The sequence below is a fragment of the Crinia signifera genome, chromosome 1, assembly GCF_055691185.1.
Source record: "Crinia signifera chromosome 1, ASM5569118v1, whole genome shotgun sequence".
In the NCBI taxonomy this organism is placed as follows: domain Eukaryota; kingdom Metazoa; phylum Chordata; class Amphibia; order Anura; family Myobatrachidae; genus Crinia; species Crinia signifera.
In genome coordinates, this window is record NC_139217.1 from 140,266,006 (window position 1) to 140,291,312 (window position 25,307).

The 25,307-nt window shown below is 45.3% G+C and overlaps 1 protein-coding gene across 2 annotated transcripts in view; it reads right to left on the bottom strand.

Moving 5' to 3' along the window:
- AFG2A (AAA ATPase AFG2A) overlaps positions 1–25,307 on the bottom strand; it is a 407,538-nt gene that overhangs the window by 93,973 nt on the left and 288,258 nt on the right. The window contains exon 15 of one of the 2 annotated variants that reach the window (XM_083174291.1): positions 21,139–21,227. The exons of the other annotated variant lie outside the window; for it this stretch is intronic. Within the exon in view, the coding sequence (XP_083030417.1) occupies positions 21,213–21,227 (15 nt within the window). The 3' untranslated portion in view covers positions 21,139–21,212. Of the gene's footprint in view, positions 1–21,138; positions 21,228–25,307 lie in introns of those variants that run through there. 2 annotated transcript variants of the gene reach the window in all.

A 25,307-nucleotide genomic window follows, 5' to 3' on the forward strand; every position in this document is an offset into this window, starting at 1 on the left:
CAAAACATTACATGTCGCTGCCCAGAGCGACCAATATCGAGAACATGTTGATAAACAAGACATAAGCATGGCGACCCTGATAGTCTTAAGAGCTATAGATGGGTCATTCAGTAAGAGGGGGAGGAGCGGACCTGAGGCTTTTTGCCTGGGGTGGGGAGGCCTCTGGGGATTCTATCAAGCTAAACTGTGTGGAGTGTAGGGAGGTTGTGGAAGGTAAAAAACTGGCACCTTCGCCTTCTGTGGTATAAACGTACCATGGTAGCCATCGGGGATGGGAGTGGGGGGATCCCGGAGGGGAGGATATTGAGCAGGTCTCCATAAGGAAATGGTGATTTGTTTTCAGGATGACCTGGAGGAGGGATGGAGGGGAGGGTTGTTTCCATTGTTGGGCTAAGTTTGCCCGTGCCGCAATGAGTATGTGACCGAGGACGTATGTTTTTTCTGTTGGGACCTCGGGGGGAAACAGGTGAAATAGTGCAATACTTGGTGCTGGGGTCAGTTTCAACTGGAGGACCTTTTCGATTAGCTTGAATACTTCGTCCCAGTACGGGCGAAGCTTGGGACAAGACCAGAAGATATGATGTATGTTGCCCACACAGCCACACTGTCTCCAACACTGGTTGGAGCAGGACGGCCAGAAGGTGTGGAGGCGGTCGGGGGTCAGGTAGAGTCGGTTGATGAGTTTGATATGCATCTCCGTATGGTTGAGGCAGCGGGACATTGAGTAGGAGGATAAAAAGATCCGGCGCCACTGGGGGGGTGAGAATGTCTCGCCTATGTCCGCTTCCCACTTCCTATGGGCAGAGGTCTTAGAGAACTCAGAGGGGGTCACCAATACTTTGTACCAAAAGGAAATATCTCCTCTGGAGTGTAATAGGGCCGGCCTGGAGAGAGCCACTTGTGAGCATGCATCCGGTGTAGAGTAACTGTGGAAGTTGGTTTTCCACCAATGTGATAGCTGTAAATAGTGGTACTGTTCTGTATTGGGGAGTGAAAAGCGGTGTTGGAGGGTAGTGAAGGGGATCATAGTGCGGGCCTCCAGGACGTCCCCCAATGCGACAATTCCGCAGGACTTCCAAACAGACAAACGGAGGTTGGGAATCAGCTTTGCCACTGTGGTGATGGGAAGGGTAGTAATGAGGAAAGTTGGGTCGGGGAGAGTAGCAGACATTTGGTCCCATACGTGTAGAGTGGCTTTAGTGGAAGAGAGTAGATTCGGAAGGGTAGCTCTAACATGTTTTGGCATCTTAAACAGTTCTGATAGTGGTATGTGGGGGGAGCGGGATTGTTCAATGTTTACCCAAGCCCTCGGGGAGGAGAGGTCAGTGTAGTGTTTTATTGGGGCCAGTAGGCAGGCTGACTGATAGTGGGATAGGTCGGGGAGGTCTAGTCCACCAAAGGCTCGGGGGATCGACATTTTGGAGCGAGCCATTGCTGGGGGCTTGGCTGACCAGACATATTTCGTCAAAATAGAGGAAGCAAGTTGGAGCGATTTTTTGGGGAAAATGTAGGGGATAGTGCGGAAAAGGTACATTAGTTTGGGTAAAAGGGACATCTTGAACGCCGCCATACGTCCCAACCAGGAAATTTCAAATGAAAGCCAGGATTTAGAAATGGCGGCTAGGGATGTGAGAAGCGGGGTTAGGTTGGCTTCAAAGACATCGGCCAAGAGGGGCGTGATATGTATGCCTAGGTATTTTATCGATTTTTCTTGCCAATTGTATTTGTAGGTAGCTTTGAGGTGGGGTAGGGAGCTGGTAAGGTTTATTGGGAGGGCGTCAGTTTTCGTTGTATTAAGTTTGTAATAGGAAGCCGCACTGTATGCAGTGAGTGCTGTATGAAGGAGTGGGAGGGAGGTGGTAGGGTTGGTCACAAAAAGCAGTACGTCATCCGCAAAAAGGCTAAGCTTATGGCTAGTAGGGCCTACTTGTAGACCAGGCAAGTCGGGGTTGTTGCGGATGGAAATGGCCAGGGGTTCTATGGAGAGGACGAAAATCAGTGGGGAGAGAGGGCATCCCTGTCTGGTGCCGTTGGAAATATTAAAAGGGTTTGACAGGAAGCCGTTGCTGAACACCCGGGCCGACGGGGAGCTATATAGTGATAGGATTGACGTGAGGATCCGATCTCTGAAGCCGAAGCGCGTCAACACCTCCTGCATATACATCCAATTTAATCTATCAAACGCTTTTTCAGCGTCTAGGGATAGGAGGAGGAGATCTTGCTCGGCAGAGAGGGAATCAATCAGGTCGAACACTCTTCTGGTGTTGTCCGAAGCCTGGCGGCCTGGGACAAATCCCGTCTGGTCCGGGTGTATCAGCAAAGGCAAAAAATTATTGATGCGGAGAGCCATTAATTTGGCAAATAGCTTGATATCATTATTCAATAAAGCAATAGGTCGGTAGTTTTGACATAGGGCCGGATTTTTGCCTGGTTTTGGGATGGTTACTATGCGGGCTTCTAATAATTCAGGGGGGGCATAGCCAGTTGAGGATAGTTCATTAAAAAGATTAGTAAGATACGGGGATAGAAGGTCATTGAAAGAGATATAGAACTCTGCTATGAACCCATCAGGTCCGGGGGCCTTATTACGGGGGAGAGATTTAATCGCTGAGTGGACCTCAGCTTGTGTCCAGGGGGCGTTGAGGGATTCTAGTTGGTCAGGGGTGAGGGAAGGGAACTGTAGGCCGTCTAGGAAGCTGGAGATTGAGTTAGTAGTAGGCTGTGGTGTGGAGGGGTCTGTGGAAAGATTGTATAACTTGGAGTAATACTCTGCAAATTGGTTGGCGATATCTTTTGGATTGCAAAGTTTCTTATTAGTGGGGGAGGTGATACATTTGATTCTGTTCCTGGCTTGTTGGGCGCGAAGCTTGCGGGCAAGCATTCTGCCTGACCTGTTACTCGAGAGGTAGAATTTGTGGCGTAGCCTGTTCAGGGCATTTTGGGTGCGTGCGTTGAGGAGTTTTTGGAGTTGGCTACGTACAGCTGCTAATTCCTTCTTTAACAGAACAGAGGGGGAGGTTTTGTTTTGGGTCTCAAGGTCAGTCAATTTGGCTTCTAGGGCTTTTTGAGCCATTGTGGTTCTACGCTTTAAGTTGGCCCCTGCTTGTATTGCTGCGCCTCTGGTGACCGCTTTAAAGGCGCACCAGTGGTTGGTTATGGAAGTGTCGTTCGGCGAGTTGTTAGCCATATAGGAATTGACTGCCGTTGAGATGGTGCTTTTCGCTGTGGGGTCCGTCAATAAGTGTGGGAATAACCGCCACGGCCTGGGGGGGATTTTGGATGGATGAAAGTCCCAATGCCATACAACTGGGGCATGATCGGACCATGTGATTGGAAGGATGTCGACTCCTACAGTGTGTTGCAGGGACCATTTGTCGCAAAGGACAAAGTCGATCCTAGAGTATGTGTTGTGTACCGGGGAGTAAAAGGTATACTCCCGTCCGGTTGGGTAGGTCGTTCTCCAGGTGTCATAGAAGTCAAATTCCACTAGGAGATTGCGAAATGCTAGGGATGCGTTGGTGGCAGAGGGTTGGCGGGAGGTGGGTTGTCGGGACCTGTCCAGTATAGGGTCGAGGGTCAAGTTGAAGTCTCCCAGTAGAATTAGGGAGCCCTTGGCTTCTCTTCTAACCATGGAGAATAGTTTGCGTAGGAAGGGGATCTGGTTTGAGTTGGGGGCATAAATGCAAACGATAGTGGAGAGTCTGTCTTCAAGCAAGCCCGTTAGGAGTAAGTATCTGCCGTTCTTGTCACTTATCTGGGAGTGGAGGACAAAGGGGGTGTGTTTATTGAATAGGAGCGCCACACCGTTCCTCTTAGCTGGACCATTGGCGAAATAAGTCATTGGGTAGTTTGAGTCTTTAAAGGTAGGGGGCCTGGGAGAGGCAAAATGCGTCTCCTGGAGGGCAACAATGTCTGCTTTTTGCTTATGGAAATAGGACAGGGCTAATCTACGCTTGTTGGGAGAATTCAGTCCTTTGACATTTAATGAAAGGAATTTAGGCATTAGAAGGGTTCAAGAGGGAGCTAATGAACGCCATAGAGTACCCAGTAGGCGTGTCAGGGCTAAGGGTTAGGGCGGCGTCAATTACTGAAGTCCGGAGACAGAGGGGGTAAGAGGGAGAGGGGGTGTGAGGGGGGAGGAGGACAGAAAACAGAATAAGGGTTGGGGCAAAAGGGAAGGGAAAACAAAAGGGTCCAACATACGGGACCCGCATGACTACTGCAGGGGGGTGGAGGACGGGGGTTTCTTGCAGTAGTATAGGAGTAGTAGGGGGGTGGCCTGGTGTCCTGAAAAGGGAGGGACCCAGGCTGCCACTCACAACTTCAAACATATAAAGAAAAAACTGTATACTTATAGAATCTAACATACTGTGGGTAAGTTAATACTAAGAACAATATCACAGCTATATATCAAGACCTATGACGTAACTCGGTATCTAGTGTGTAACTGCCCGCAGTTTGGTCGTGCAACAAGCAGACCGATACCAACTAAAGGGTTGGAAAATAAACGTCTAATGGACTAAAATCCTAGGGCCCTGCTTTGCTTAACATATAAATATCAAAGATAATACTTATCAAACGATCCTCATCCCGGTGGAGAGGAAGCAGGGGAAGGGGCAATGAAGTCCATTGAAACATAGTTCAGGGACTAGCTGAACGCAGTGTGGTTCCTCAGGTGTCTGTCCATTCCGTACGTAAGGTCTGCGGGCGTTTCGATTCTTGGGGTCTGGTTACCGAAATGTCCCAATCCATCAGAAGCTTGACTCCTGCATCTAGGGAGGACACGGTGTAGGCGGTATCTTCGTAGTATATGATGAGCTTAACTGGGAATCCCCAGCGGTACCGAATATCGTGGGAACGTAGTGCTGAGGTGATGGGGGCGAATGCTCTTCTGCTTGCCAAGGTTGCAGGGGAGAAATCCTGAAACAGTTGTAAACCGCCCAGGGTGTCGTTGCTTTTTTGTTCCCGGGCTGCTCTTAGCAATTGTTCTTTTATTGTAAAGAAGTGAACTCTGAGGAGGGTATCTTTAGGTAGGTCAGCTGGGACAGTCTTAGGCCTGGGCAGCCGGTGGATGCGGTCAATGAGGAGGTCTTTGGGGTCTACGGAGGGAAGAAGCTTGCGGAACAAGGAGGTGGCGTATCCTTCGAGTTCAGAGTTGGCCACTGAGTCGGGTATGCCCCTGATCTTGATATTGTTGCGTCTGGATCTGTCCTCCAGGTCCGCAAGTTTGGCTTTGAACTGGGCAATCTCTTGTTGCTGGCGGTCATGTGAGGATATAAGGTCATTGTGGGATGTGACCAATTCCTCCATTTTCCTTTCCAGGTGATCTGTTCTGTCACCTATCGCCACTAGCTCTGTCTTCACTTCACGAATGGCAAGCTTTAGGTCTTTGGCTATTTCTGCTTGAAACGCGGCGAAGACCTGGCAGAGGGATTTGACCGTGACAGGTTCATCTGAGTCGGCATCTATCCCAGGCATTCCAGGGTGGGTCATCTCACCAATTGTTCCCAGGGGGGGAGGCGTGTGCTTGGGTGAGCTTGGGTGGGGTATCGGGATTTGGGAGGATCGCCTGGAGGCCATGGAGATCTTCACAGGGACATTGTCCTTGGTTCTTTTGGAAGGCATCTTGATATTGTGTGAACAGTGGAATTATGGGGCGCAGAAGGTGTGGTACCGCTGGGGAGAGTATCTTGCGTTAGATAGGAATGTTTGACGTTAGGGATGAACGCTAGGTGGTGGCAGCCATGGAGGTAGGTAGATTACATTTGGGCAGACAAATGGGAGCCTCTAATGTAAACTATAGTGGCTGCGTGCTTTTAGGCCCTGGGTGTAAGCAGGCAGGGGTCTCTTCAGGTGTGTATAGTGGGCCCTCAGAATTATCTTCAGGTCTTTGGTAGGGTGACGATGAGAGGGATCTGTGTGCTGAGAGGGTCAGCCCCTCTAGTGTAACAACTGGGGAGAAGGACTGTTTAGTGTGCAGTCACCTGTAGGGCCTTGAGCTGGTTGTGATTAATACCACAGCTTCCTTGGCCCCTGTTATTCCAAATCCAGGGGGGAACAAAGTGTGATGCGCAGTTAGCTACAAAGCCCAGATCTGACTGAGGTTAATACCCCAGTTTCCTCTGCCCTTCCTGTGTCACAGCTGAGGGGGAGACCTGTGTGATGTGGAGCTCTCTGCTCTCTGCAGGGCTCCGCGCTGGCTGTGGTTAATACCACTGATTCTCCCTGGTTTTAGTGCTGGCTGTGATTGATACCCCTGCCTCTCCCCGGTTTGAGCGCCGGGACAGCGCAGGGTAGGGAGCGGGTGTCTATCACCCTCCGCTTCCCGCTGCCCGCCGGCTGCAGTCCGGGAAGGAGGGGAGCCTGCCTGTCGCGCTGCTGCGGTCCCAGGCAAGATGGCGGCCGCAAGTGACTCTCCCGGCTGGGGACTGCCGGGTGCCGCTAGAGTGTCGGGCAGTGGTGGCTTACCCTGTCCGGGGGCTGACGGACCGCTCTGTGTGCTGTTCAGGCGGGAGCCGGGATGGGATCCGGCTTCCGCGCGTCGCTGGGTGCTCCGGCAGGCCGCTTCACTACTCGAGGCCCCGGCTTCTGGAGGACAGGTAGGCCGCAACCTGCAGGAGCGTTTAAAAACACTCCCCGGCTCTGCAGCTGCTACCCGTCTAGTCTCCCCCCGGCGCCCTGCACCGAGAGAGGGTACAGAGGTGTTCAGGTGGGAGAACAGGAAGGCTGGATGTGCTTTTTTTAGATTGCTGGGGCAGGAGCTCGTGTACGCCACGTCTGCTCTCTTCTCCAGCCAGGCCACGCCCCCACTATTATACCTTTTAAGTCATGAAAACAACATGCGGCTAAGTAGCCCTAACACAGTCCCGATAGCTAGAATCGTTATAGTGTTGTGGTCTCGGATGTTAACCCCATCAGGCATGGTTTTATATAGCGCTCTTTCTCCAATAGGACTCAAGGCGCTGAACAGACAGAATGAATGTAATACAGTACAGAAACAATGAAGTACTGAAAAGCTTTTTATAAACAATACTCAAGGGAAGAACGGAAATGCTTGAGTAAACAGGAAAGTCTTGAGTCTTGTTTTTGAAGAATCTTAGAGTGGGGGCCTCTCTGTGCGGGGAAGTGAGTTCCATAAAGTCAGAGCTAAATGGCTAAAAGCTCGACCCCCTGATGAATTACGGGAGTTCCTAGGTACTGCTAAAAGTCCATCATCTACAGACCGCAGTAATCGGGTGGGACAGTATGGAATCAGAAGCTGCTTCAGGTACCTCGGGCCTTCGACATGTAGGGCTTTGAAACTCAGTAAGTTGATCTTGAAAATTATTCGCCATTTTATTGCCAGCCAGTGAAGGGAGTAGAATATGGGAGTTTTGTGGCTAGAACGGGGCTGGTTTGTTAACAGCCTGGCAGCTGTGTTTTGTACCAGCTGTAGTCGGTGCAGTTATTTTGCTGGGATACCATGGTAGAGGGCATTGCAATAATCCAGACTAGATGATACAAATGCATGTAAGACTTTTGGCAGATCTTCAGAGGGGATTAAGTGTTTGATTCTGGCTGTGTTCCTCAGAAGAAAGAATGAGGAATTGATTGTGTCTGATATCTCGGGTGACATTTAATAGAAGGCGATTTTGGAATTTTGGCGATAATTAGGCAACAAAATGGCGTTATCGCATTTTTTGCTGAAATCGCAAATTTAATATGGTGCGCTAAGTCCCGAAAATCACACATTTTGTGCGATAAGTTGCACGTTCTCACTTGGCGGTAAAAATTTGCATTTTAATCGCATCCAGATATTTCCCATTCTAAAGTATAGATATTGCTTATTTAATGGCATGCGCAAACAGAATTCACATTTTTGAGGTGTCTAAAAATTGCACTTTTTTCAGAACAGGTTCTGATGGGCGAATTTGTCAGAGACATGCACAGATCATTGCGATTTGTGCATGGTTCTGGTGTAAAAAAAAAGAGTTAAAACTAATTTTGGCCTGGGGTCCCCCCTCCTGAGCATAACCAGCCCCGGGCTCAAAAAGCCAGTCCTGGTTTCATAAAATCACGGGGCAAAACAAATAGGGGTCCCCAGGATTTTATTAAACCAGCACCAGGCTCAAGGGCCGGTCCTGGTTTCCAAAATACGTGGGACAAAATGAGTAGGGGTCCCCGGTATTTCAAGAACCAGCACCGGGGCCAAACAGCCAGCAGGGTAATGCCACAGCCGGGGGGAGACTTTTTATACAAGTCTCCCCGGCCAAAGCATTCAGCCCTTTGACAGGTCAGCATGGGCAGTGATCCTGGGGAAGTGGGGACCCCCCCAAAGAAGGCCCCCCCCCCCCCCTCCAGAACTTACCTGCTCATGCTGAAGCCCGGGGCTGTCCTCGATGTCCCTGGGGCTGATTATAGTGTAAAAAAAAAAGAATAAACCATTGTGTATTGCAGTGGCACTACAAGTCTCAGCAATCCAGCCCCGCATGCAGGGACTTGGAGAACCACAAGTCCCAGCATGCAAGGCAATAAAGGGCCCGCTGGGACTAGTAATGCCCCAGAAGTACAAATAGTTAAAAAAACAACAACACAGAAACACAATATAACTTTATTGCCCACGGAGCCCATACATTCCAACTCACCTGACTTGATAGAAGATCTGTCCCCTTCTCCAGTAGAACCCATAGTGGGGTACCTGTGGAGATAAAACATATTCACCGGACGTCTTCTGCGCTTCTCCGGGAACCCTGCACCGCTGTTACCAAGCTCCGGTGTTCTGTTTACTTCCGGGGCTCCACCCCCCGACCAAGACTTAGGCTCGCCAACCAGCCAATCATGGTCCGGCATCGGAAAATCCCATACCTTTTGACTATTGATCTAGCCCTGTTGACTTATTTCATGTGTACAATCTACCTGATGTGAATTGGGAGGAGTCTTTTGCAAGATCATCTAAAAGTGGCAAATTTCTAAATTCCCTACAGGGAGCCTCTCTCAAGCAATTGGTGAGGGAGCCTACTCGCAAAGACTCAATATTAGATTTATTACTCACAAATGGTGACAGGATATCAGACATATATGTGGGTGAGAACCTGGGATCCAGTGATCATCAAGCAGTATGGTTTAGTATCAAGGCAGGGTCCAACTCCAGTCACACAAAAACTAAGGTGTTGAATTTTAGGAAGGCTGACCTTGCAAAAATGGGGAGATGTTTAAGCGACTCATTAGCGGATTGGAGGAACTTGAAAGGAGTGCAGGAGAGGTGGAGAAAATTAAAAAGTGCAATACTAAAGGCAACGGACCTTTGTATCAAAAGGGTTAAGAAAAGTACCAGGAAAAGGAAGCCAGTGTGGTTTACTAAAGAGGTATCAACTAGTGTAAAAGCAAAAAAGATGGCCTTTAGGACATACAAGCAGACTCAAAATAATAATGACAAAGAAGTGTATCTTGCCAGACGCAAAGAGGCTAAGAAAGCTATCAGGCGTGCCAAGGCACAAGCTGAGGAGAAAATGGCTCAGTCAGTAAATAAAGGAAACAAAACTTTTTTTAAGTATATAAGTGAAAGGAGAAAATCAAATGGAGGAATAATAAGACTGCGGACAGACACTGAGAATTTGGTGGAGGGAGACAAGGCAATTGCAGATCATCTAAATAATTACTTTTGCTCCATATTCATTATAGAAGGAGAAGGGAAGGGACTACAGTTAAGTTGCAAGGACATGCATAAAATTAAGGTAGATGGAAGTACATTTACTAGGGAGAAAGTCCTAACAGAATGGTATTGAAGGGAAAGTATGTATTTTTGCAGATGACACAAAGATATGCAACAGAGTAGACACACCAGGAGGGGTAAATCAAATGACTGATGATCTAAGTAAACTTGAGAATTGGTCAAGAGAATGGCAACTACAGTTTAATGCTAAAAAATGCAAAATTATGCACTTGGGATTCAAAAACCCAAAGGCTCAATATAGTATCAAGGGTACTATAATGGAAACTACTAAGGAAGAGAGGGATCTAGGAGTCACTATTTCAAGTGACTTAAAGGCAGGGAGGCAATGTAACAAAGCAATGAGGAAGGCTAGTCAGATGCTTGGTTGCATAGGGAGAGGAATCAGTAGCAGAAAAAAAGATGTAATAATGCCACTTTATAGGTCATTGGTACGACCTCATCTGGAATACTGTGTCCAGTTCTGGAGACCATATCTTCAGAAGGATATAAATACATTGGAGAGTGTACAAAGAAGGGCAACTAAAATGGTTCATGGCCTACATCACAAAACTTACCTAGATAGACTAAAAGATCTTAACATGTATAGTTTGGAGCAGAGAAGGGAATGGGGGGACATGATAGAAATCTTCAAATATATCAAGGGTTTTAACATAGTACAGGTGGGAAATTTTCTTCAAAGGAAAACAAGTAATAAAACACGAGGACATGCACTGAAACTGGAGGGAGGTAGGTTCAGGGGCAATGAGGCAGATGTATTAAGCCTGGCGAAGAGATAAACTGGAGATAAAGTGGAAAGAGATAACGCACCAGCCAATCAGCTGTGTTTGAAATATGACAGTTGGGAGTTGATTGGCTGCTGCGTTATCTCCTTCCACTTTATCTCCAGCTTATCTCTTCGCCAGGCTTAATACATCTGCCCCTATGTTAGAAAGAATTACTTCACAGAAAGGGTAGTGGATAAGTGGAATAGCCTCCCATCAGAGGTGGTAGAGGCTAAGACAGTAGAACAATTTAAACATGCTTGGGATAGGCATATGAATATCCTTACAAAGAAATAAGGATTAAAAAGGGTTGAGTTTACCTGAAGGGTAAAAAAAGGGGCAGACTAGATGTGCCAAATGGTTTTTATCTGCCGTCAAATTCTATGTTTCTATGTAAGCCATGCCGACATTCAGTGGTCGACCCCAATGCATGTCGACCTTATATGTATTGACCGAACATATACCGGGAAAAAAATCCTTTTTTTTCTTTCTTCAAATGAACAGTGTTGCATAATTTACAATCCTATGGAAATTAATTAACCGAAGTATAGAACATACAGGTTTCTTACATTCAGATAACATTTATCAATACTCCACCTCCTTGTTGGCTGTAGATCCCCTTCCAAAAACTTGTATGACTATAGTCACCCCCCACTACTGATAAAGCCCCTAGTGCACTTAACCTGTTGTGTTACACAACAATGTATAGGTCACTGAATGACCCAGTTCTTCTCATTGGGAATATGTTACTAATATAAAATCTATCTCATAAAGACTATTTTGGTGTTGTTCTTTACATCTCTCATGGTTATTACTGTACGTGTGACATCTGTTGTGCATTACTATGCTGCATGAGGGGGTTTGATGTAAGGACAGTTGATCTATTGAGCATATAAATAAGCCAAAAGAGGACTGTCTAACTCAGTCTTGGGAGCCAAAATCCTTTCAGTTCAAGGATCTCAGTAATTAAAATCAGTTGGAATTTGCATTATACTTGAAATATATATTAATGTAATAAGAGGGATTTCTGAAAAGTGCAGTACAACAGTCAAAAATCTTATAATAGGCCCATCATAAGACATATCTCATGGTCCCATGATAACACTAAACATAGCCTTCATTTTTGGGGTTTTTAATATTCTCTATATTACTATAAAGCATGCCATTATTAAATTGTTATGAACTAAATGGATAGAAAGGATTTTTATCAGGCATACTGCTAACACCGTGGGGCATATTTATCACAATTTTCATATTTAGGGGGAGATTCTCTAAAACTCTCTGCCCCCCTTCACCGCCCATCGCAATCATAATTATCGCATAAGTTTTAACATATGCGATAATTATAGTAAAGGGCAGCTCTTGCGTTAAGAGCTGTCCTTTGCGGTGAGAGTCGCCGGGTCCAAGCAGCTCCCCCCTCCCTCCCACACCCGGCGCTGCTGCTGCGCCGGGCTCTCCTCCTCCCTGCACCCGGAAGAGGATCAGTGCAGGGAGGAGGTCACAGGTCCGGGCAGGTCAGCTCTGTGCTGCCCGGACACAGGTGAGGGGGCGATGCGGGACGGCGGGGGTCCGTGCGGGGTGGCGGTGGGTTCGCGTTAGAAGCCCATTGGCTTCTATGGGGCATCGCCAGATTTTTCTGGCGATGCCCCCTGCCGTGGTAACCCGGCGGGGGATGCTTAGAGCATCCCGAAATGCGGTGAAAACCCCGATAACGGGGTTTTTACCGCATTTTTACCTTAGAGAATCTCCCCCTCAATGTGTATGTTTTTTTTACCTGAGATCACATTGTGAAATTTATATTTTCATGCAGATTTACCTTTATGCTTTTTCTGAAAAACTGGCTCCAAAAAGAGCCCTTTCCGTGCGAGGAGCTGGAAGCAGTGGGATAGCTATCACTGTCACTTTACTTCCTGATTCAGCTCCAAATCACTATTGCCCATACGCGGTCAGTGGACTTTGCATGGCTAAGTGAGAGAACACAGAGAAGGATCCCTCCACTAAAAAAATCTCCAAAACCCGTAACCTGCAGGCTATCATCTTCAGATGTCACTAGCAACTGGGGGGGGGGGGTTCTAGTTCACTCGCAAAGGCACAATCACTCGCAAAGGCTGCTTTATTTTTACACTGCAATATAGATATCAGTTTGAAGTACAAACCCCCACCTAAATCTAACTCTCTCTGCACATGTTACATCAGCCCCACCTGCAGTGCATATGGTTTTGTTCATTAGAGAGTGATTGTGCCTTTGCGAGTGAACTAGAAAAACCCCCTGTGTCCATGCCAGAGCCTGGTTAATATGATTGGCAAAGCACAATGATGTTGCTATGTGGACAGAAAAGAAGATCCGTTCATAGGCAAACGCAGGGGGGGTTTCTGGTTGCCCGGAAAACTCCCCTTCCTCTTGGCAAGTGCCTTTAATTGTGACAAAAATAGCACTGGTATATAATATGATCAGTAGAGCTGCCACCACATAATGCAGTGTAAGGGAAAGAGCAGAGCTGCTGCACATGCCTAGTGTACCGGCTTCTTCTTTCACATTTACCGTATGCGTGGATCTGAGCCCTCAAACATAGTAATGGACCAGAGAGCAGCTGCCAGGAGAAAGAGACTCAAATGATGAAATAGTATAGTGACATAAATCACATACACTGGATCAGTGTCGTAAGTTCATCCAAGTTGCCCGGAGGCAAGATAAGTATTGGTGCCCCCCAAATAGCTCAATCAGTAAGGTGTCTGTCTCCAGTAAGGTCATGGGATCTAATACAGGGTGTGATACTTGCAAAAATGATGTTAGAAGGAGGAGTCAGCCACATTAGCAATATCAACTGCTTTCAATTAACTGATTCAAACTCACAGTGGAGGAGAGGTGCCCCCTTTGGAGCAGGAGCCCGGCGGCAGATGACTCCATTGCCTCCCAGAGTTCTGCCTCTGCACTGGATGAAAACAAAGTTGTTTCTTTTATGAATGAAGTGGGAGAATGTGAGCTTAGAAAGTGCAGTACTGGCTCTATTATGTTTATGTATTTATTTATTATGATATGTTTAACCTTTTCCTGACCACTTATCTTATTTAAATGTTTGAAACAGCCTGTACTATAGCCCACCTGTACTGATAAATATTAATACTGTATTCCGTACTGTATCCAGTGTATAAAAAGACCAATTTTCTAGGCTGTTACCGCTCTCCCAGATTCCCGTTCTTACTCCAGTGCGCTGCAGAGTGGGAGATTTTGGATTACATTTGGAAACCCCCCCTCTAAATATCCTGCGTTTCCCACTGCCGTTCATGGTAAATCTTGATTTATAAATAGGCCTCTATAGGTCATTCATATTGCAGCTGCACTTTAGTAAATTTAGTCCTGTGCTCATGGTACTAAGTTAATGAAATGAGGCTTTCCTCTCATCTGGCAGCATTTTTATGAAAGGAAGGTAAACAGAGACTTACTTTAGCTTGTATGCTTACAACGTTTGCTCACAGGGAACAAAACGGAAATCATTTATCAGACTATTTTGTCAGGCGTTATAATGAGTAACTAGTTAAGTGACTTGCTCAAGATCACAGTACTGATGGCACAGGCAGAGAGAGAACTAGTTGTTCTTTGTAATTATAATGCTGGCTGTACATCAGGATGAAATCAATCAACTAGTTGAAAATCTGTTAGTGTGTCTGGGAGCAAACGATAATTAGCTGTTTGCTCCCAGCTCAGTAAAAAAATTGTCCGTCCAACTAATTGTTTGATTTTTCCCAACTTATTGTTCAGGTGTAGTGCAAACGTTTCCCCTAACTGAACGATAAGTTGGCAGACCATGACCAGCAGTCTCTGCCTATGTCTTCACCTGTGAGCAACAGCAGCGAGCGAGAGAAAAGGATCAGGTGCTGCTGATCAGTCTGTGCATACGCAATAGATTCTGAGCAGAGAGTCTGGCAGAAAGGAGGGGGCCCGAACAGAGGAGGCTGCACATGGGCCTTCTCCTTTCTTAAAGTGCCCCTGCCTGTAGGAGTACTTTCACACCAGATTCTGCAGCCCACACCCATCCTGCTATCACCCGCGCCCCCCCCCTCCCCAAGATCACCACCATCAGCTGCACCTTCACTTTGATCTCCTCTGCCAACAGCACCAAACATCACCCAGCATCCCCTTTCCCTTTGCATGATCAAAAACCTGCAGCAGCACCATAACATTATATTCCCTATCTGCACCCTCTCTGCGATTACCAGGATCCCACCATGCACGATTACCACCTGAGCAAAGTGGGGATGACTATACAGTATACACACTGTCATGGGGGTGGGGGATGTATGTGTGCACTTGTCATGAGGGTGGGGAGGTGGGAATGTCTGCGAAAAATGTCACTGTCTTTGGGGGAAGGAAAAGTGGTCACTGGGTCGGGGGGGGGGGGGTAGGGGGGAGGGAATGTTGTTGATAGTTGTCACTGAATGTAGGAGAGATGTTAGCTAGAGATTTTTGTTTTTAGCCGAAGTTCTAACCTAAAGCATATAGAGCTCAATTTTATTAAATACATCTTTCGGCAATGTTCGTTAGCAAGACAACAAAATACAAATATATATAGTCCTATGGTTAAAAAATGTATTTAGGTAAGATTTGACTTATTTAAAATAATCAGGAGCTCTTTATAGGCAAACCAAAAACATTTCATGCTACAATGACAGAGGGCCTAATTCCTATTTGTACATAAACCTGATTATTTACATACAATTCCTATAATGTGGGGTCTGCATAGGCACAAGACTAATTATGTTCAAGTGCAGAATGGGTCTTACAATATCGCTCACAGCCCTCTGTCAGTTGCAGCATGATTAACAAGCTACAGTATAACTATTGGTCTTCGTACGCAGGCTTACTGACAGGGCCATCTTAACGGCATTGTGGGCCCTAGGCAAAGCAATGCACTGGGGCCCCTACTAAAGTTTATAAAATCCTGCTATCAGCCATCCAGCAATTAACAGGGCCCTACATACGCAGAGATTTGTGCCAGAGATTCATAACGGGAGATACAGCACGGGAGATTTCACTCTCTCAGATAATTAGCCACATACAGAGAGATTTGTGTCAGAGATTCATAATGGGAGGTTCAGCATGGGAGATTTCAAATCTGTCACAACTGTCACAGAAAAGTGACGTAAAAAACTGCACTTCATCACAAAAATAATGTTATATGGTATAGACAGTAATTTCCTAAATAAACTTAATAAAATAAATTTCCTTAATAAATAAACATTGGTGGCATAATGTCGCTCTCCCCCCCCCTCCCTCCCCTAAGCAAATAACGGTTAGTGGCAAATAAAACAATTTAATCATTGGTGGCCAGTCCCCCGCCCCCCCCCCCAAAAAAAACCAACCTTTTAAATCATCGGTGGCCAGTGACCCCCCATAAAAAACTTTTTAAATCATTGGTGGCCAGTGCCCACCCCCCCCCCCAAAAACAAACAAACAAAAAAACAACCCTTTTAAATCATTGGTGGCTAGTGGCCCCCCGCCAAAAAAAAAAAAAAACAATTTAATCACTACCTCTCCATCAGGGTCAAAGAAGTGTATAATTCACTTGGTGGCTGACATTGAATTACACAGAATTGGACAGCCACTTCCTTGCAGATGTGTATTACCTTACAAACATGAATCAGACCAAGCGTCGCCATAAATAGAAGCGTTCTGACATGACTTATTCTGTAGTATTCTGCATTGATAGTTTTGGTGCTATTGCTACTTAGGAAAAGGTTTCGTCAAAGGCTTTAACTTACAATGTTACAATTATGAACAGCCAGTAGGAGTGCCCACATTAATAGGTACATACAGTATATTTACAGGCCAAATAAAACGTGAAGACTGATAACAGCTCTATTCTTCAATGCCTGGGTTCAAAAACAATGCTATGTTGGTTTAACACATTACAGTAAATGACAGTGAATAATTGGCTTGAATTCTGCTTCCCAGAAATGCTGTACTCATAGTGTCCTTAATTTGCCTTTTAACTGTAAACAGCATGTATAGAAGGATGTCAGAGGTGTACTTGAGAAATGGTAAGATAATACCACAATGTAAAACATGCAACTTGAGATAATCAATACCATACCGTGAAATTAAGCCAACAGTCTATTGTGGGTCAAAACACGTATTCTTCCTGTTATCTGCACTTGTACTGTAAGGAACACTAGCTTAAGGAAAGTTCCTAATATTCCTTCGAATGTGCGCCACCGTGCAGGGGCAATGTTCTGGACGGAGTGTCATGCAAGCTACAATGTGATTATGTGACATTCACAGATCTGAACAAAGCAAGTCAAAATGTAGCCAGAAATAAACTCAAGAACAAACAAGATATATTTTCTCATTTCCTTAGAAATAAAAATAAAAAATAAATGCATACTGTAGGTTACTGTAGCACACTAGAATGTTGGTCATTATCTTTGTTTTGTTTTTACACGCCATTATTAATGATTAGTAATTCTTCATTTATTGCACATTTTTGTGTAACTACCACAGCAATTAGTCACATCTGTTAGACTGGGACATCCTTCCCCTCATCACTACATGCTGGGAACTATGGCCCTTATTCTGGTTGGTGCGGTCGAGCCGCATATGCGGCTCCGACCGCACCAGACGAATCCCCGCCCACCATACGGTTCGCCACGGCCGTCCGTACACGGACGGCTGGCGAACCGCACGAAAATGGTGGAGGCGTACGCCTCCACCATGCTGGGAGCTGCCCCCTGCATTCGATGGTCGACGACCATCGAAGGCAGGACCGCACGCCGCGGCAGCTCCCGCAAGCTGAGACCACACGGACAATCGTCCGTGTGGTAGCTTGTATGGGGGCTGAAAGCTGACATCCGGCGACGTCAGCTTTCCGCCCCCATGAGTGGCGTCATGCCCTCATTACCATGCGTACGCCCCGCGTTTGCATGGGAACGCCCATGAAACGCGGGGCGTACACATAGGGAAATGAGGGGATGAAGCCCCTCACGCCCCTATACGCCCCCTTTGCGGCGTCTAAATTTTTAACACGGAGAATTCCCCTGCACATGCGCAGAGTGACCTCTGCACATGTGCAGAGAGAAAACATCGGCGGTACGGCCGCACGCGGGCCGTACCGAGCCGATTAGAATAAGGGCCTATGAGCTGCTATCTATGTAGTAAGTAGACTATGGGGGGTATTCAATGCCGGGATTCTGACTATCGGAACTTCGTGATAGTCGGAATCCTGGGCCATTTTCGCTCAGTACAACTGTAACTCTACAGCCGGAATTCAACGTTCCGGCTGTCGAGTGTCGGAAAGTCGGTAAAAACATCTGTGAATTGGCGAAAAATTATAAATGACACAATCCGTAAAAAAAACAAAAAAAAAAAACACACACATATATATATATATATATATATATATATATATATATATATATATATATTGGAATAAAATATTAAAGTACACAAAATAAGGCTCAAGGATTGCTAAAAAGAGTCATTCTGAATGTAAATTTCAGAAGCACATAAAATGCTCACAAAATGTTTTATTAAAAAAAAAAAATGCACTATAAATATCTCCACTTGAGGAGTGATATATTTGATAAAAAGAGTAATCTTGAATATAAACTTAGAAGCACTTTAAATAATCTTATCCGAGGAAGAGATATATCTGTAAGTACAAGATTTATAAAGAACGGTTATTAAACTTGAGTGACAACCTGTTAGACCATACTAACTGAGTCAAACTGTTACACAGTAAATCAGACATAAATAAGAAGAAATAGACATATCTATGGGAAATTATAGTCTTAAGGAAATTAAAATACCTTCGAATATAAAAATATGAATTGAATAAGATAGGAATATGTAACCAAAGAGAAGGGGAGGGAGAAAGGTGAGGGAGAAAGGTGAGGGAGGGGGGGGGGGGGATATTAGAAATATTAGAAATTGATGACGAGTTCTATAGCTTAACCGTAAAAAGTACTGTTTGTGTAGTTTGTGTTATTGTATGTATGCTTCTTTCTTTATCTTTTTGTATGTTTTTTGTATGAAATTATAATAAAGATCAATGAATTAAAAAAAAAAAATTACACAATCCGTGCCCGTTTCCGACTTGTTTTAAAGTCGGATATGTTTTGTCATGACCTGCCATCAATGCTTTCGGAAATGGCATCAATGAAAAGGAACGGCCGGGATTTCTGCCTGCGGAAATAATAGCTGCGATTAAATACCTGCCTATGTTTAGCAGCTAGACAATTTGTGCAATGTGATATGCTCATAATATTAGGTACACATTTTTCTCATAAAAGTAATGTGGAAGATCCGGTCCAGTGTGATCAAGGTTGGGTTGATTAGCAGCATATCAATAAAAGTGTTTCCAGGGCAAGAGGTAATTGCTCTTGATGGTGGAATAGCTGCCCAAGTGTTAGGCTAGGGTATGGGCTAAGGTAGTGACCACTGGAGCATTTAAAGAGTTTGAACTATGCTTTGATTACCTGTATGCTGCTTGCTGTAACTATACTTGCCTATGCTGTGTACCTGGTATGCTGTGACCTGCTCCAAAAATAAAGACCAAGTCTTCATCTTGATCAAGTGTATGTAATTCCTTGTCACAATACATTATTGCTTATTCTCCAAATATATTCTAAAATGCCCTTAACAGATTTGCTGGTATTCCTTATAAACATAATAATTGGATAATAGTGATTATTTACTGGTCATCTCCAAATAAGACTATTGTAATATCCTCCTATCTGGCCTCCCTGAGAAACACCTACCTTCACTTCAACAGGGCCGTAACTAGGGGGGGCTGAGGGGTCACGCATACCGGGCGCTGGAGGGGGCGCTGTGAGGTCCAGGGACAGCCAGCGGAGGTCTGGTGACAGGCAGCGGGGTTCCGGGGACTGGTGTAGCCGCAGCTTACTTTGACTCCGTCCGTCTCCTACTAGCGCGGCGGCGGGAAGCGCTGATGACTTTGAAAAGACTTGCCGGACGCTGATTGGCTGAATTCAAATGACTGCCTTGCCCCGGGCGCCGGAAACCCTAGTTTCGGCCCTGACTTCAATCCATCCCTAATACTGCTGCCTGGCTCATCTTCCTCTCCAAATGTACTATGTGCCCCTCTTCTCTATTACAAAACCTACACTGGCTCCCTTTCAGGATTAATTCAAGCTCCTCACACTCCTTTACAAAGGCCTCACCAATTCTTCTCCAACTTACATATTGAAAATGTGGACGTCCCGACCTCCTAAATTACAAAAGTTGGGAGGTACTGTATGCTAAAAATTATCAAATTCCATAACCACCCACATAACTTTCATAAACCTTCTGATCCAACATCCCCACTCTATAGTCTGCACATATTCTCACATACTTTCTCTTTCTTCACATTACCATTCTTCTGACAACATTGCAATTTGACCATTTCATAAATCCCGCCCAAACCTTTGGAATCTGGTGGACCATTATCCAACAGATGACGCCTATCCTTGAGTATCAGAGTTTTCTTTCATATAGATTGTAAGCTTACGAGCAGGGCCTCCCTACCTACAGATGGAGCCGGCTTAATCTTTGCCCGGCGCTCGACAGAGACTCCTCTCTGGCATGCGCTGGCGATAGACACTGGGACGCACATGCGCGTCCTAGTATCACGGCGGCTGGGCAGCGTCTCCCTGCCCGTCCCCGCTTCAGGGAGACGCTGCCCTCGTGGCGGCGAGGGGGACCGGTGGCGACGGCGAGGGAGGCAGCGGGGACCCCCGCCAAGCTCTGTTGCCACGGGGGCACGCGAGCGTCTCGTGCGCGCGCCCCTGGCGGTAGCCGGCCGGTAGAATCGCCATCCCCTGCAAAGATGTAGATCTGTATATGACTGTCTGTTATTATCCAGCTTTGTTTTATCACTATTGTTTCTAATTGTAAAGCGCAACGTGATTTGCTGTAATATATAATAACTGAAAAGTGCAAAAGTGTCCTTAAAAGCTACATAAATCACTTGAATTATAGTAGTTGCCTCTTTTGTCTATGCTATTTTTTGTTTGTTTTATTATTTAATGGATAAGAGGAAGCTGTTGCCTGTTTATTGTACACTTAAACGATTGATCACAAACACAGTTACTTCTACTTGGGCTATTTGAATTTTATAAAATATTTGGGAGGTTTATATATTAGCTACATGTCAACTTAATAACATCTATAAACACTATTACAGATATTTAGGGGGAAATGCGATAGGGTGAGAGAATCAGGAAGTGAGAGATTTGGTAAGAAATATCCAGTTTTTTTTAAAGAGGCAACCATTTACACTGCAAAAGCAAACTGGTTTTGCAGTGTACATGATTGCCTCTTAAAAAAAAAAAAAAAAAAAAAAGGATATTTCTTACCAAATCTCTCACTTTCTGATTCTCTCACTCTTTTACATTTCCCCATTAGTATCCATTTGGCAGGTTAAAAAAAAATTACAAAGGTGAGTGGACGTAAATGTAAAATAATACTGTTTAGGCAGAACAAAGACAAGTCAACAACTTCCATTTAGAACTGATGAATAAACACGCAGAAACAGGCTAATGTATGAAACCACACAATGAAGACAGATTTCCTTGCCTGCTCCAGAGTCTACAGTGCGGTGCGCAAACTACTTTGTGATGACAAAATGAAGGTGGTAATAAAAGTCTTTGAAATACTGCTGGCTGCCTTCATTTGTTTCTTCATACTTATCTTTTTGGATAATGCCTGGATTTGTTGCCTCTATTCTTCTACAAAGCAAGGATTACAAACGCGGCACCTGTAAAAACAAGGCTGAGGTCTACATCAAGTCATATACCCTTTAACTCTTCTCATAATTTCATTCCTCAAAAGCAGTGCTAGCTGGCCACAGGAATTCAAAACAATTCATCAAGGTAGCAGAGCGCTGTGATGGGTCCCCACTTTGATGTACCAGGAAATGCTAATCAACAACAATTAGGCAGGTGTCAACATCAGTCATCTAAAAGGTTCTCGTGCTCATGTGGAGATTTTTCCTTAGCTAATGAGCAATGTTATAAATGGAAAGTCTCTTTAATAAACTTTTATTCTGTATATTGCTCACACTGGAGACCACAAATAGTGATCAGGAACATCTGGGCCAAATGTACTAGTCTGTGAGTTGCAGCAAGTCCAGGATATAAGCAAGGGGCGTACGTACAGTGCGATTAATTTTCTATTGATTCTCGATTCGATCAGGATTGAATCAGGAATGAATCGCATGACGCTGTCTTGCCAACTCAGTCTTTTTTCAATGCCGTGGGGCCACGCATCAGGATCGAATGTAGCTGTAAACCATTCGATTCTGATAACATTTAGCCTATATAAGCAAATCGAATAGAAAGCTAGACAAAATCGAACTGTGCGTATGGGGCATTAAAGCAGCACTCTTTAAGAGGTGGGTTTTGTTTAAATATTGTGCTTAATAGCAGTTATTTGGACACTTGTGCAAATGAGAAGGCTTTTACATTTGTCCCTTTTGTCCCTTTTGTTAGTTAATAAAACGGATCCGATATGATATCCCGGCGGTCGGGATCCCGGCGGTCGGAATCCCGACACTGGAATCCCGACCGCCGAAATCCCGACAAGGGGGGGACATGGATCGCCCCCCCTTGCGGGCTCGCTGCGCTCGCCACGCAGCGGGCCCGGTGCCTCGCTACGCTCGGCACGCTATTATATTCTCCCTCTATGGGTGTCGTGGACACCCACGGAGGGAGAAAGTTTCGGGATTTCGGCGGTCGGGATTCCAGTGTCGGGATTCCGACCGCCGGGATCCCGACCGCCGGGAAATTAACCGCATCCCAATAAAACACCTAGGACTTTAAGGCCAGCAATAGAACCCAAACTCGCACCCTTTGTGAGTTTCAGCCCGAATTAGCACAAAGTTACTTGCTGCCCTATGGGGCAGTGAGCATTATGTGAGAAATCCTGCAGTCATAAAGTGTGTCCGCTACCGCAATGATTCACAGCTGCAAAGTAATCGCGGCTAATATGATTGACCCCTTTTTTCTGCATCTTTTCAAAAAAATTGTTTAAGCAGTTGCTGTATTATAGAGGAATGATGGGAAGTAAAGATAAGCAGCCTGGTGGAAAATGCAGTCAGAAGAAAGTTTCTATCTACTTTCTTGTTGAGATGCTAGAATGGAGTTGGAGTTCTGGCTGCCAGGTAATAACTGCTCTGACTACCAATGTGCGCAGCTAAAGTGACAATAAAACTGGAGAGGGTAAGAAAACACTTGTAGGGTACCAGCTGTGTGTGAGTGGTTGAATGAGAGTGTGAGAAAAGGGCCTGATGGTGGATGCTATTTTCCGCAGGCAGCCTCTAAAAAAGGTAATGACTCTGGCCAGTGCAGCATTAGATCACCATTTTCTATGGGTCCATCACCAATCTGACATCTGTTTCCAACTGTTAGAATATCGGCCATTTGATGGTTGGAATTTAATCTTTCGACTGTCAGAAACTTTCCAACAGTTGGAATGCACGTGGGTTGTCAAATCCACGTGTAGTGTGTTGAAAACAGAGGTGGATTCCACAACCGTGTGGCCATTTTCAACGATGCAGATTCAAGTAGAATCTGCATGGGGCTTCAATGTGGTTGAAAACAGACACATTGAATAGATTTGTGCCCATATTTAACACTATTGGAAATATCAGCACACAATGAGCAGATGTATTAAGATTGGTGAAGAGATAAAGTGGAGAAAAAGTGGAGATAAAGTGGAAGGAGATAACACGCCAGCCAATCAACTCCCAACTGTCATTTCTCAAACACAGTTGATTAATCTCCTTCCACTTTATCTCATCACCAGTCTTAATACATCTGCCCCATTGAATACCAGCCTAAGCTTATGCTGAATTCCACTGCTGGGCCCAGGGAATCTTCATCAGAAGATGCAGATCCAGGCCTTGGCATGTCCATTGTTTCTAAAAGAGTCCTGACCCCAAATAATTGACATGCTGCAGGTTAGGTAGGACTGTGAGCAATCTCAGGGGAATGAGAGCATATAACTCAGGTCCAGAGATATAGCATGGTCTGTACGAGGCAGTTGTTTGCGCATATGCTGCGTACAGTCCTGAAGACTATGGGTGCAGTGCTTGCTCTTATAAATTAAGTTATCCAACAGTGTCCAACATGTTGTAAGGCAAAAGCTAGGAAAATCAGTGGCCTGAAGTACACATGCCATTTCTATTTGTCATCTTTCCACATATTGCTAAATAAACCACTCGTATGCTACCTACCAACATTATGAATACAGAGTTCATCAAGAGCATATCAAAAGCTTCAGCAACACAAATTACCAACATATTATAGAGCGCATTTACCTCAAGTGAACTAGAGAAAAACACAATGTTACAAACTGAGATGACAGGCTGATATCTGTCTCCGTACTGTACTGATCCGGAATAATAATGTTCACGCACAGTGCCTCAGCACCAACACTGTACAACAGTCTTACCCAGCGATATCTCCTTCTGCAGGATCACAAGTAGAGAAAACAAATGACGAATTTAACTCATTGTTGGGAGAGAGCCCACTGATACAGAGGGGGAAAGCTAGAGACATACCAACAAATCCATTATTTTGGGGAATTTATTAAGTCAATTCAAACATATATATATATATCTATATATATATATATATATATACACACACAAACATAGCATTTTGGGGACTATTATATGGGATAAGAATAAAAACTACTGCATTCTCTCTCTCTCTCTCTATATATATATGCTAACACATAACTATGTACAGTGAACACAAGCTCTCAATGTAGTGAGCAAGGGGAAGAGTGCCGCATGCAGGAGCATACTGCCAGCACATTGGTTGTAGGCTTGTGCAGGATGCTTTATTTCTTCCTCTCTGCAGAAGTGGAGAAGGTTAACATCATCCAGCCCCCTTAAAAAGTCCTGGCTTCAAACCAATACTGGAAAATGCAGAAACATAAATAACAGACACCTGACAGTTTGTTCAGCCCCTGAGGCAACAAGTCGTTTTCAGAGTCATATCCTATACTAGGTGGATATGACAGGAAATGTAAAATGCCAAAGCAATACTATAGAACAGCATGAAAACTATGTGTATTATTTTGGCATACATTGATTTCAGCATCTGCAAAAACTAGTTACCGGGTCACAAAGTGAAAAAACAGCTTAAGGCACTGAAATCCCGCTTCTAATCACTTTCACTGCACTTCCTATTAAACATTCCATAACCTCCAGCTCCCAGAAGGTAAGCAATGTTTTACCAAAGAAGGGACGCTGGGGTTTTAACTGTTGGCACACACTCACAGCGGAGAAACATACATATGTTTTTATGATGAAAAATCACAGCTTTCACTCACTGACTGGGCTAAGAATGGACACTAGGCCCCATGGGATGCAGTCAATTTGCCGGCGGTCGGAATCCCGACACTGGAATCCCGAAACTTTCCCCCTCCGTGGGTGTCCACGACACCCATAGAGGGAGAATAAAATAGCGTGCCGAGCGCAGCGAGGCACCGTGCCCCCTGCGCTCCCCATGTCGGGATTTCGGCGGTCGGGATTCCAGTGTCGGGATTCCGACCGCCGGCATTACATATCGGATCCGGCCCCATACAGAGATGTCACAATGTCACACACAGCAGAACAATTTGTTGCCACTGCTCATGCATTTAGTTCGCACTGAGCATGAGCTGCAATGGCCTTGTGCCAGCAGTGAGGATCTATTCGCAAAGTTAGGGTCTGGAAGGGTGCCTTGGTGGGAAGAGTGAGTGAAGGGGGACACTGAAACACAGGCATATGTAGTTAAAATGGTTCCGGGGTCTTACTTCCCCCGGCCATGCTGCAAAACCATATGGT